The sequence below is a fragment of the Zingiber officinale genome, chromosome 5B (genome assembly GCF_018446385.1).
Source record: "Zingiber officinale cultivar Zhangliang chromosome 5B, Zo_v1.1, whole genome shotgun sequence".
NCBI classification, from domain to species: domain Eukaryota; kingdom Viridiplantae; phylum Streptophyta; class Magnoliopsida; order Zingiberales; family Zingiberaceae; genus Zingiber; species Zingiber officinale.
Window position 1 is genome coordinate 121,074,960 of NC_055995.1, and position 14,230 is coordinate 121,089,189.

At 33.3% G+C, this 14,230-nt stretch overlaps 1 protein-coding gene across 2 annotated transcripts; it reads right to left on the reverse strand.

The window, feature by feature from the left end:
- Positions 1-2,156: 2,156 nt before the first annotated feature.
- LOC121985667 (uncharacterized protein At1g03900-like) lies at positions 2,157-7,793 on the reverse strand. 2 transcript variants are annotated; one of them, XM_042539266.1, is made up of 5 exons: positions 7,646-7,793; positions 7,025-7,552; positions 2,976-3,257; positions 2,377-2,494; positions 2,157-2,273 (listed from the first exon to the last, which is right to left on the reverse strand). In XM_042539266.1, exons 2-4 carry the CDS (start codon positions 7,535-7,537, stop codon positions 2,426-2,428), a joined length of 864 nt encoding a protein of 287 aa, XP_042395200.1. In that variant the 5' UTR covers positions 7,538-7,552; positions 7,646-7,793; the 3' UTR covers positions 2,157-2,273; positions 2,377-2,425. The 2 variants fall into 2 exon arrangements, with proteins under 2 accessions (XP_042395200.1, XP_042395199.1); XM_042539265.1 differs by having other exon boundaries at positions 2,157-2,494.
- Between the last annotated feature and the right edge of the window lie 6,437 nt (positions 7,794-14,230).

Below are 14,230 nucleotides of genomic sequence, written 5' to 3' on the forward strand. Positions count from 1 at the left end.
AATCAATTAACTTAGTTTAAATATATTTGATATCAATGAATTTTAATCAAAATTTATTTTAAATCAAGATTATTATATTTTTGAGAGCTTTTTAAGTGTAATCATGCTCATATTTAGATTACACAAGCTATATTGAGAGACGTAATTTTTTAAAATATTTGCGATTTTAAAATAATTTGACATAAACTCATTAAAAGAGTTTAGTCATACTTATTCACCAATATCAGATCTTTTGGACTTCCCTAATTGTTAACATTTTAAATTTTTAAATATTATAGTGATTAATGAATTTTAATAAAAACTTATTCATGGTCTTAAAAACTTGCTGATGATGCAATTTTAAAATATTCTAAACGCTCTTTAATGCCCTGTCACGTAATAGGAGCATAACAAATTCAATAATTGACTTATAAATTATAGGAAATTGAGTTTTGACCACAAATTTACCATAGTAATTTTAAAAATCGATTCATATATTCAATTATTTAATACTGGTGGACTGATAGACATAACAAAAAATAATTATATTTTTAATTATATAAAATTTACATTAAATTGTCGTTTTTATTTTTACATTATAATTCATTAAGTTTGCCCAGCTATTGGCAAACCACTTGATATTCATCAAGTTTTTACATTATTTTTCATCAAGTTTTTATTTTTAATGTCAATGGTTTGTCCTAGGTTCACTGTTTCCTAGTTAATGATATCTACTTGATATTGTGAGAGAGAGATTGACGGAATAAATTTATAAAAAACAAATAAAAGTATTTTTCCCCCAAAGAAAATATAATGAAAGTAATAAAAATCATAGAAATATATAAACAAGCAAAAAAGCAGTTAAATAGAAGTCATTTCTGTTTTAAAAAATTGAAATTAATCAATTTGGACAAGGTCTCCATAACATGAGAAGAGTTTTAAGTTGATCTACTGGAATGTGGAAATCTTCGGCCATCAATGTTTCAACTAACAAGAAATTTTCATACCTAAGGCATCAATAAATAGAGCATGTGAAGCAGTAAATACAAGACACTTATGTTCCATTGTATCCCTTTAAATGCTTGAGCAAATTCATACAAAAATCTTGACACTAAAAGCACCTTCTTAAAGAACATAGACTCTTTGGGAAGATACGTGAAGAAAGAAAGAACTTGCACATTAAACGTGTTCATTTGATTGTTTAATTTACTTTCCTGCTTTTCCTCCTTTACCACTTAATTTCAGATTAAGTAAAGCCATTACTCCAACATAAATATTGGCTTATACGCAGAACAAATAAATTTTCCAAAACTTAAAAAAAAATACTTGTATAGAACAAATATTTTTTTGAAGCACGAGTTTAGTGAAAGATTCTTGGATGGAACGTGGATCCCAATATCTTAAAAGATCACATATAAGATATCAAGAGAATTAATCCTCAGACATTAGAAAAGAAATCCAGAACACAAATGACAGGATATCAAAGTGGCGTTCAATACAGATCGACGACAACAAGAACAAATTGTTATCTACCACTATCTATTTTCTTAGATTTCTTTATCAAAAGGAGTGTAGACTTAGATGGAAGCACAGAAATGAGTCAAATGGATCGGTTTCTCAAAGATACATCATTTAAACACACTAAGAATCTAAATCACTGGAAATATCATGTAATCTATAATATGACAATGATGAGTAATAATGTTCAGTTCTCAAGCAAATAATATATACATATACATATGTATGCACAATCATGAGAATTTAATAAGATATCTATCATAAACTACTAATTATTGTAAGCATCATCAAATGCCTCAGAAATGGTTATTATAGCCATAAGCTAATGACCTAATGTTTCTACACAAAACAAACATTGAATTAGAATTAGCTTCCGCATTCCATCACATCAAAGGAGCAAACAACATTTAAATGAGGAAAAAAAACATACTTCAATGGTTTTGATAAACTTTAATGATCAAAACTGCTAAACCTCATTTTGAGAGCACCAAAAATAACCTGAATATATCATATATGGGCCGTGCGTGTCCATATCTTCAAAAACTGAAATCTGCTAACTGCCAAGGAAATTGTTCAGGATGCATACCATTATAGTCAGGATATCCGGAGAATATTAACATAAACTGTTATAGGGTGACAATGCATCATACACACATGGATGAAATCAAAACATCAGAAATTTTAACAATAACTTGTATATAGATGGACTAAATGCAGTTTACAAAGCTTCATCCGGCCAAAATAAGTTCAGATAGAAGAATAATTCGCAGCATACCCTAGAGAATCCAATACATGACACAAATAAGCATGGATAATTACCCTGGAATTATTACCAGCCAAACAAGAAAAACTGAGGCTTTAGAGCCTAGACATGTGTACCATTCTCTTCGTGTATATCATGAATCAAATCAGTAAGCTTCATTTTGACTCAAAATGCTGCCCACCCAGATGCAGTATTCTTATTAGATCCTGGCTTGGTGGAAGAAGGTAGATTTCTCTGCAAGCACAATGGAGGGTAACCATCTATATTTACTAAAGAAACAAATAACCTTTACTTGCATCATGAATACCTTATATTCAATAATAGAGCATCTAGAATGAAAACCTAGATGTGATCCACATGGGGAAACAGTAAGCCTTGTAGATATTCCATGAAAGAATTTTCTAGAGACCTTTATTACTATTTATGGGTGTCCATAGTTCAAGAAACCTTTTACTATTATCACACAAACAGTGAATCAAAGAGAATTAGAAAAGGGCAAATTTTCAGTTATTCTGGGAACTTCAAATTAACTGTCTTCATCCATTTGCATATAGACAGAAGTTAGCGGCAATAAAAAAAAATACAGCATATTGATTGATAGTTCTGGTAGTAAATTGGATGGGATGCCATTTATTGGTATCTCCTAAACATATTACTTGACACTTCTATTAGAAAGTTTGTGGTTGAATAAACAAAGCAAAATAAGCAATCATACCTCAATGGCAGAAAAATCAGACAAAGGATCAACAGGTCGGCCCGTGGATTCCTCAGCAGCCTTCAGTCCAGCATGTTGACCTGAGGCCATCCTAGCAGTTGCAGGATCATTAGGTGGTGGTGGAAGAGGTGACTTGATCTTCCCTGCACTACCAGGTGGAGGTGCAAGAAGTGTACCAACTTTTGGCTTGTTCAAGGGTCCTCCAGTTAAGCCAGCAGTTGAAAGCATGCCTCCTCCACTAGATGTTTTATTCTTCACATTTATGCGAATGGTTTCACCTTCCTAAACATTGAATAAATAGTGTGATATAAAATAGAAGAAACAAGAACATTGCATACAATGATGGGCATCAAAGATGAGATGAAAAATCAGAAAACAGAATCTTTATATATGAAGAGAATATTAATGCAGAGCACAAAGATTCTGAAACGAGCAAGGTTCTCTTAGAATGGCTTATCATGCAAGACTTCCTATCGAATTAAATTAATGGAAAAGATTTCTAATGAAAATGAAGTGACTGATTCCAATATTTTGCTTTGTGATTTAAGAACTTTGCTCCTTGCATATGCATAATATTGTAGTAGCAGTGGTACTAATTTTCCCGGTCCACTTTTTCTGGGCAACCAGTTTGTATATATTTATAGAGACCCGTTGTGCAAATTTTAGGAGACTTGTTAATGTGACCAGCTCTAAGAAAGCATCAATCTGAGGATTTGTCTTTGATTTTGATTCTTGGTTATGCTAATAATCATGCTCATTAAAAAATTCTTACCAAAAAAAAACAACAATAATATGTACTGAAAAAAATATGGTAAAGTTTAGTTATCTAATGGGCGCATTCTGATAACAAATCAGATGAGTTTATTCATCATGTTCCATCAACTGTAATTCAGCTTACGTGTGCAATTCTGATAGGTGAAATAAAGTTGCGAATAAAGATATGGTGAGATGAAGTTGAGTTATATAATAGGGACATTCTGATAACAAATCAGATGAGTTCATTCGCCATATTCCATCAACTGCAATTCAGCTTACATATCTCCACTGCATGGACTCAATCTTATGAAAGTTGGAAAAGATTTCAATAGATCAAACAAGAAACTTGAATGCTTAAAATAAAATAGACATGAGAAGCTCTAACCAAGAAGATCAAACTTACACTGAGTTGATGTCATTGAAATCTCAATATGCTTTGCATGTTTTGCTTTAAATTTAATTTGAAAGCATTGGTATGTTCTGTGTAATCATGTTATTGCACTTGTATCAATTTCAATTTTATAAATATTGTTTGATAGAAGCTTGAACAAAGAAACAATAAGAAAAAAAAAAACTATAAGTGAGAGCTCACACAATGAAAGCAATATTCTTTTGTTCCTATGAAGTTACACCTTCAAGGATTAAAGCAAAAAACACAAAATGAGAAGACAAAAAATGTGAAAACCATTTGCTGATGATTGTATTCATTTAACAATATTCATTTAGGTACAAAATCAAAGAGTTCAAATACACTGGAGATATCTAATTGGCATTTATTAAGGTAAAGCACATAAGTAGATTTTTAGGAGGTTAGCAATTCATGAAACCATGTATGTGGAAGGCATAGTTAAGGGAGAGACATCATAAATCATAATGTTCACAGTTATCAGTTAAAGTCATACAGACACCGAAAGAGACAGAATGATTTGAGGGTTACACAAATACATGAATGTATATCTTTGTTATTCAGACTATTTTAATAGACATCCATCCCTTATTGGAACCTAAAAAAAATATCATACTAGCAATTTCATCTGCCAGTCTTGTCTCCATTTTGGTCTCTGGTTAGTCTAGTTAAATTAGGTATAAATCACAATCCAGATGTAAACCCTTGTTTAGTATGTGATGGTAATGTTTATATTAATGAGGTTTCCACTAAGCCTATGAACTTATATTGAAGTTCAGATACTTCATATTCTCATATACCAATCTTTGAAACATGTCGGTTATGTGGCAGATATCTGTTTTGGAATTAAAAGGCTAGATTTCCTAAGGTAGTCATTAATTACATTATCAAATTATTCGTTCTTACACAACAAGGGAGGAACATCTTTAGGCATTTAATTAATATCTTTTGGAAATACTTTATTTGATGCCTAATACAAATAATAGAAACAACTATCATATAAACAAAAGTTAAGGAGAAAGCTGAAAAGGGATTATTAATTTTTTTTTTTTATCTGTTTTTCATGTTACTGATAGGAATCAAGTTCCAGATGTGGACCAAGTGTTGGATCATGGGTGAAACATGTTGGATCATGAGGGAAACACGCCCAAAACATGGCTTCTATATTCTAAGAGGGATAAAACAAAAAGGGGCCTCAACAGAATTAATATACAGTGACAGTTTATTTTTTAAAGTAGTTATATCTTTGTGGCAATTATGTTAGCATGTTTTAGAATATGTGTGGATATAAGTTTGGGGTAAGTTTGAGGGTAGGACATCTAAGAATTATTGTCCTAAGAGAGCATTGGCTTTGGCTTTGGCTTTGGCTGATGGAGAGAGTTTTCTTTACTAGATTGTGTGTTAAATTTAATACAATTCTGTGTTTTATGTGCTCCTCCATTCTGAATTTTGTGTTCCTAACCGTTCGTGTAAGTTACATCTATTACATTTATATATTTTTAAAAAAATTATCTTTATTTTTTCAGCATTAGGGTTAGGCATTATACATATGACTTTACATGATTTTAGATTATGTTGCACAATGTTGTATTATATATTTGCCAATTGTTCACAATCTAGATATACCATCTTTTTCTCTGAGACGGCTTGATGGATCGGCAGATTCTAGCAACCCTATTATACTATTGCTGCTAACATTTATTACTAACCCAAGTAGGGAACACATTCTTGTGGAAGATTAGGTTCCTTTAGAGTGAGCATTGAGCGGGTCTGGGAATTCCTATTAAACATCCATTCACCTACCAATAGCTGATGTTTGAAAAATCTTCATTCTAATGCATACTCTTTAGCAGGCTCTTATAGGAATTTGACAAAATTTGACCGAACTTTTTATAAAACAAGTAAAGAAGAAGAGACTACTTTGGCAAACACATGACCTAAATATTGTCACTGCTGTCAAAAAAAAGATTTAGGTCAGATTGATCCACATGTATATGTACTGCAGTGCTCCATCACATTAGCACATACTTACCAAATCACATAGTGCCTTAAATTTCAATCAACTTATCTATACCAATCAAATTTACTAATACACATTTAACTTAATACAACAACCAAGTCTTATCCCACTAGGTGAGGTCGGCTACACATCTAACTTAATAATCTTTGAAATGGACTAAATACACTAGATGTGAAGAAGCTAATTGATCTAGTTTACATTTAATTTAATAATCAATAGAAAGAGATCCCTTAACTATAGAAAAGTCTTGCAGGTGGTTAGAGATGGTTATCAAATGATTTAAGAGAGCACAATTGTCAGAATGACAGTTAAGCACTAAATTTAGTATTGTTAGTAACAAGTAGAAACTTGGAAATAATCTGTAATTTGGAAGTCATTATAGGTGATAAATCTAAACAACCTTGATTACCAGTGCTGAAAAATAGAAAGGAAATAACTTTGAAATAGTATCCTCCTTTTTATCAAGGCTAATATAAACAATATTTTTAGTTTTAAAAATTGCACTGACTCATTAACATTGTAATTACATAACATAGTGAGTTGAATAATTGCAAAATTGAAGGCGTCTAGTAAAAAAGGGTAAGCTCTGCAAAAGAATTTCTGTCCATAGAACTGAAGTACAGATGCTACACCAACTACCACAGTGTATAGTGTCTTAACATTCAGCCCAAAGGACTCCAATTCCAAATATCAATTGCAATATACGCCCAATTTGTATTTCCACGTTCATCTGTTTAGAATTGGAAAGGACAACTATAACAAATACGAGGAAAATGATCTGGATCTCGGGATACGAAATAGCAGTTCACAAAAGTTGAAAAGATAAATCAAAGTTACGCATATTAAATCTAGAATCCAAGCAAACACCTTTAGTCGATGGTTGACTGCCGGATGTATGTCAATGTGGCTATCTTCGTCCTCACCCTCCTCATTGTCGCTCTCTCTCCTCAGGTACTTCTCGTGGTCCGAAAGGGCCACATTGAAATCAAAGGCCTCGTTGCGCTCGTTGAATCCGAGACCGATGAAGGCGTGCTTACCGCGTCCGTCCTCGATTTTGAGAACGAAATAGCGGGAGGAGTCGAGGGCGGGTTCTACTGAGCTCTCGCGCTGGCCAGGGAGAATGAAGCAGGCAGCGAAGAGTTCCCCGGAGGCGGGATCCTCGAGACGAATCTCGCAGCGGTGGCCACAGGAGACGACCCGGAGGCGGCCCGACCAGATCTTGTCGGATTGCAGCCATTCCCCGCATTTGTACCCGCCGCTAGTGCTTCTCGGTGGGATCTTGTACACTGTCACTTCGCGCACCACCAACAGCGTGTGTTCGAACGCCTCCTCATCCTCGCCATCCGCCGCCGCCGCTTCAACACGCCGCGACGACGACATATTGTTCACCGGAATCTGAGACAGCAAAAAGGTAAAATCTGAAATCTATCTACGAGATCGAACCGTTTGATTTCGAGCAATAGAAATTCCAACAACAACTCGTTTTACCTAGATTCAAGAACGAAAGAACAGAGGAAGCGATTCGAGTTCGACAAACGAGAAGGCTGTCGATCGGCAGCAAAAGTAGGTGGCGATTGGATTAAGACTGCGGGGAAGACGTGCGAGCAAAGGGAGATTGCGGATTATTATATCAGTATTTGATTGATTTTAGAGAAGTAGTAAAAATAATTTAGGCAACATAAAAAAAACGGTAAATTAGAGAAAAATCCTCAATGGTAATCATAACTTTGCATGTAATCCTCATGCCTACAAAAGTTTATTTCCACTCCCTACATGCAAAGTATTACTTGTTTCAACTCCCTCATACAAATATTGATACCTAAATTGCCCCTCAGATTTTTAAGTACAAAAAGTCCAAAATTGAGTATAAAAAGTCTGAAAACGAGTATAATTCTTCTTAAAGTCAGTACTTTATATTAAAAATCGAGTATATTTTCTATCAAAATTGTCCCTCTTATTTTTTAGGTATAAAAAGTCTAAAAATAAGTATAATTCCTATTAAATTCAGTACTTTACACTATAATCCAGTACTCTATACTAGGATCAAGTATATTTTCTATTGAAATTAACTCATATTTTTTAGGTACAAAAAGTCAAAAATTGAGTACAAAAAGTCCGAAAATGAGTATAATTCTTCTTAAAGTCAGTACTTTATATTAAAAATCGAGTATATTTTCTATTAAATTCAGCACATTAAACTAAAATCGAGTATATTTTGAGGTGAAAAAAAAAATCGTACTCAATTTAATAGAAAATATACTAGATTCTAATTTAATATACTGAATTTAAGAGGATTTATACTGATTTTTGGACTTTTTATACCTAAAAATATCATGGGCAATTAGGTAAATATGTTTGGCTGGGGAGTGAAAAGAAAGTTTTTTATGGATGGGAACTGCATGTAAAGTTATGTTTGTCAATGGGGAGTGCATGCAAATTTACCCTAAAAAAAACACCGATTATTTTTAAAAATATTATCTTTAAAATATCAAATAATACATCATCTGTTATGAATATGAGTGAATGCAATTAATGGAACACCTATCATTTATCTCAAAAGGTTTTTTAACTCTCATGATAAATAATATGACTTTCTGTATATATAATTTAGGAGATGCTTGATGGGCGGATTTCGGATGTTGTTCTTGATGCTTGGTAAATGGGAATCAGAATTAAAATATGGATTTGATATCCCTATTTTCATAACTCACTCATCCCTAGGTTATCGGTAAACTCATTCCTCCCTATTTATGTGATTTTTTTTTGACGACCCAACCCCTCGAACCTAACCTTTTCTTCTCTTTTGATTTTCGCATTTCTGCGTCTTTCTTCCTCACTCGCCGCTGCGCCTCAACTCGCCTCTTTGCCACAGTCTAGTTTGTCGAAGGTGAGTCAGTTGTCTCAACTCATCTTTCTTTCTCTTTTGATTTTTGCATTTCAACGTCTTTTTTTTTACCTAATTTTTGTCAATCGGAATTAGTGTTCTTTATTTTCTATTGTCTCTTTATTTTCTATCAATGACAACAGCGGTCCTTTTTCTAGGACTATGGAACTCGATCGTCGCATTTGAGATCACTCTCTTCAGTGGATATAGTTTTATCATTTTCGTTTGATCACTTCGTCATGACATCTCTTATTTCCTATGATGTTCATTTACTTTATAAATGTTTTTTGAAATGATTGTATACTTTACTTTATGTAAAGTAAAGAATCCATAGAAAAAAAGAAAAAAAAAACATACAAACTATTTAATTATGGCTTAAATTTATATCACTTTTCTATATCTTAATTTAACTTAAGTCACTGTTTAAACCTAATTTTCTAGATAGGAGACATAAGTCAATGAGGTTACATGTTTTTTATCTGAAATGTTGAGCATTGTTTTGATTTTGTTCCGTATTTATTTATGTATGCATGAACTGTTTGATATTTGTTTATATATGATTTTGGTTCTGACTTATTATTGGTGACATCAGTTGCTATATGATGTAGATAAACATGGCATGAACACCGTTAAACTATAGAAGACAGATTATTATGCACTTTGTGGAATATGTATGGAATGCTCATGAGTTGTTTGGTTGTCATACTTTATCAAATTGCAATATTTGCATATCGTCGAAGTAGGATTCGTCAAATAAAAAGTAAGGAGGACAAATCGATTGCACGTGTGAAATAGATGTTCAACCTTACAAAAGAGAGCGATGAAATAAGTATTAGTGAACTTCGAATGGATAGGAAAACATTTAGAAAAATGTGGAACCGCCACATCAGCGGCCCCCCTAGAGCCGGTCCCACGGATATGGAGGGAGGTAAATGCAGGTACACAGGTGGAAAGTGCATGGCAGAGACAAAACATTTAGGATATTGTGTGATATGGTTCAAGATATTGGAGGTTTAAAAGCTACAAAAATGTCATCATTGATGAAATTGTGGCCTTATTTGTCTATGTGTTGGTACATCATAAAAAAAATTGAACGATGAGTCTCCTTTTTAAACGAAGTCGGGAGACAGTGAGTCGTCATTTCAATCTATGTATTAGCTCACAATTTGAGTCAATGTCATCTTGGGTTCAAGGTAAATCCTCAAAAATGCCACAAGTTTTTGAGATGTTGGATAAGTATGGTTTCGTTGGTAAGAACAAATGCAAGGTTGCTCAAGTAATTTGTGAAGATCCTGTGAAGGTTGAGTTATTGTTCAGTTTGGATCCCTCTGAAGTTGAAGATTTTATACTCAGTTGTTTGGAATAGTATGTTTGTGATGTCGTTAGATTTGATGAATATTTTTTTGCTTCTATCATTTTTGATATTGTGATAGATGTTTTAATTATGCAAGACCATTGACAGAGTTGTTGCCATCATATTGCATTTTTTTAATAAAATTGTTCAGTCCATGACTTTGTGTGATTATTTTTGTATTTTACTTATAAGGGTAAAATGAGAATTTTGGCTGATTCTCATTCCATAATTTAAGTCAAATCAAGCAACATTAATGGGGATAATATCCATTCCATTATCTATATCAAGCACCATCAATGTAATCATTCTCATTGCCATTAACCCCTCAATCAAAACTCATTATCATTCTCATTGCCAAATATATACCAAGCGCCTCCTTACAAGTATTGAATATGACTATTAATTTTCTATATTCTATAATTTATATTAGTTTTATTCTATAAATTAGACACGCCCAAGTCATCTGTAAGATATATGTAAATTAAGTATGGAATAAAATTTCTCCCCTTTTATTTTTTTACTATTCTCTTCTTTCCTGGTCCCGGCTCGACGTCACACTCTCGTCTTGAGCATTTGCTCTTGATTTATAAGAGCACTCACTCTTGATTTATTATACGTTATAAGCACGAAGCTCTTGAGGAAGCTAAGTTGTTTGAGGTAATTGATCACTTTTACATCTTATAATTAATGATCATGTCGAACTTCACGAAACTGGATTTTATGGCTCTCGACATCGTCGAAAAGAATTATCTTTCATGGATCCTTGATGTCAAAATACATCTTGCCACTAATGGCCTTGGAGATGCCATTATAGAAGGAAATAAAACTACTGGACAAGATAAGGCCCAAGCGATGATCTTCCTTCGTTGTCACCTTCACGATGCTTTGAAAATTGAATATCTAACCGTGAAGGATCCACTTGTTCTTTGGAACAATTTGAAGGAGAGGTATGATCATTTACAGACAATCATCCTTCCAAAAGCTCAATTTGATTAGTTACATTTGCGCCTACAAGATTTTAAATATATAAGTGAGTATAATTCGATACTATTTCGAATTACTTCTCAATTAAAATTATGTGGTGAAACAATTACTAATGGAGATATGTTAGAGAAAGCATTCTCCACATTTCATGCAAAAACATTCTCCATATTTCATGCATTGAATGTGCTCCTGCAGCAGTAATACCGTGCAAAAGGGTTTGAGAAGTTTTCGGCATTGATGTCATGTCTCTTATTGGCCGAACAAAACAATGAGCTTTTGATGAAAAATCATGAGGCACATCCTACCGGATATTCTCCATTCCCTGAAGTGAATGTATATAATTTTGGTAACCAAACTCGAGGTCGAGGATGTGGTCGTGGTCGTGGACTTGGACTAGATCGAGGTCGCCGACCATATTTTCATGATGATCGTCCTCGTTGTATGGATAAGAGAGGAAGTATCAGAGAGGTACAAGAAGGCAAGAAAACCAAGGAAACAAAATCATCGAGAATAAATGCTATCGTTGTGGCATGAAAAATCATTGGTCGCGTATTTGTCATATGTTGAAACATCTTGCTAATCTCTACCAAGAATCAATGAAGAATAAAGGAAAGGATGTGGTAGAGACAAATTTTGTAACCAATGTTGTTAATATCGATTATGGTCTAGATGACCTTTCTCAATTTGATGTGGCTGATTTTATGATTCAACCCAAGAATAATGTTAATCACATTATCAAATAATTTTTTTTTCATCTATTATGTTTCTTAATTTTCTTATTTTATCTATTGTGAAGAAAATGGAAAATTCTCCAATGGAATTCTCAATCAATGAGGATAATGCATGTCTCGCAGACAATGCATCAACACACGCTATCCTTCGAAATAAAACTTTCTTTACTTCGTTGGTAATGAAAAATATAAGTGTGAGCACTATATCGGGAAGTGCAAGAATTATTGAAGGTTCCGGAAGAGCTAATATTCTTCTACCCAATGGAACAAATCTTCATATCAATGAAGCATTATATTCTCCTAAGTCTCTAAGAAATTTGTTAAGCTTCAAAGATATTCGCCGAATTGGATATCATATCGAGACTATGGATGAGAATGCAAAAGAATACTTGTGTATAACGAGTAATATCTCGGATAAGAAATGCTTATTAGAAAAGCTACTCGCAGTTTCATTTGGATTATATTGTACTAAAATAAATGTCATTGAAATACATGTTACTACAAACCAAAAGTTTGTTAAATGAAATAATTTTATTACATGGCATGATAGATTGGGGCATCTAGGGTCAATAATAATGTGAAGAATTATTAAAAATTCAATTGGGCACTCGTTAGAGAACGGGAAAATTTTATTACCCAATGAATTCTCATGTGTTGCTTGCTCTCGAGGGAAGTTGATTATAAAGTCATCACCAATTAAAGTTAGGGTTGAATCCTTAACATTTTTAGAACGAATAGAAGGTGATATTTGTGAGCCTATAAATCCATCATGTGGACCATTTAGAGACTTCATGGTCTTAATCGACGAATCAACAAGATGGTCGCATGTATGTTTATTATCAACTCGTAATCAAGCTTTCGCTAGATTGCTTGCACAAATAATTTGATTACGAGCTCATTTTCTGGATTATCCAATTAAGACTGTTCGTCTCGATAATGCCAGAGAATTTACTTCCCAAGCTTTTAATGATTATTGCGTGTCGATTGGGATAAGTGTTGAACATCATGTAGCACATGTTCACAAAATGACCTTACAGAATCATTGATAAAACATCTTCAATTAATTTCAAGACCTTTACTAATGAAGACGAAACTCTCAATTTCTACTTGGGGACATGCTATTTTGCACACAACAAAAGTAATTCGCATATGACCTACCAATTATAATGAGTTATCCCCTTTACAATTGGTTTATGGTCAGGAACCAAATATTTCTCATCTAAGAATTTTTAGATACCTGTTGCTCCACCACAATGCACTAAGATAGGTCCTCAAAAGAGGTTGGGAATTTACATTGGATATGAATCTCCATCAATTATTAAATGTTTAGAGTCATTAACTGGAGATTCATTTACGACTCATTAGATTATTCACTTACAAAATTTAGCAAATCAATTGCCAGAAGCTTTTACTGCCCCAAAGAAAGTGACTAAGTCATGCATTCCAGCTGCTAATGCTCCAATTAGAATTGATGTTTCTGAAGGACATCCAAAGATTGCAAATGAGCCTAAAATGCAAGTGAAACGTGGGAGACCAATCAGTTCCAAAGATAAAAATCCTCGGAAAAGAAAAGAAATGAAGGCTCAAAATGAGGATTATACGACTCTAGAAGAGTCCCCAGTCATTGATAATACGATTCTAGAAGAATCTTAGGTACTTGAAAATCAAGAGATTTTTACAAATTATGGTATGACTAGAAATGTATGAAATCCAAATGAAATCAACGTCGATGATACTTTTATGTATTATATTGCATGCAATATAATGAAAGATCATGATGATCAAGAACCAAAGTCTGTTAATGAATGGAGACAAAGAAAAGATTGACCAATGTGGAAAGATGTGATTGATGTTGAATTGAAATTACTCACAAAACATAAAGTTTTTGGACCAGTAGTCCATACACCAGAAGATGTGAAACCAATCAAATATAAATGGGTATTTGTGCACAAATAAAATGAGAAAAATGAGATCATGAGATATAAGGCACGACTTGTTGCCCAAGGGTTCTCACAAAGACCTGGGATTGATTATGAGGAAACATACTCTCCCGTGGTGGATGCAATAACTTTTCTATGTCCCATAAGTTTAACAATCCATGAACAATTGGAAATCCGACT

Coding starts and splice junctions, on each gene's coding strand:
- LOC121985667 (XM_042539266.1), bottom strand. CDS start 7,537: ATGTCGTCGTCGCGGCGTGTTGAAGCGGCGGCGGCGGATGGCGAGGAT. Junction 3,258..7,024: donor CAGTCAACCATCGACTAAAG/GTGTTTGCTTGG, acceptor TTCAATGTTTAG/GAAGGTGAAACCATTCGCAT. Junction 2,495..2,975: donor CTGATTTTTCTGCCATTGAG/GTATGATTGCTT, acceptor TTGTGCTTGCAG/AGAAATCTACCTTCTTCCAC.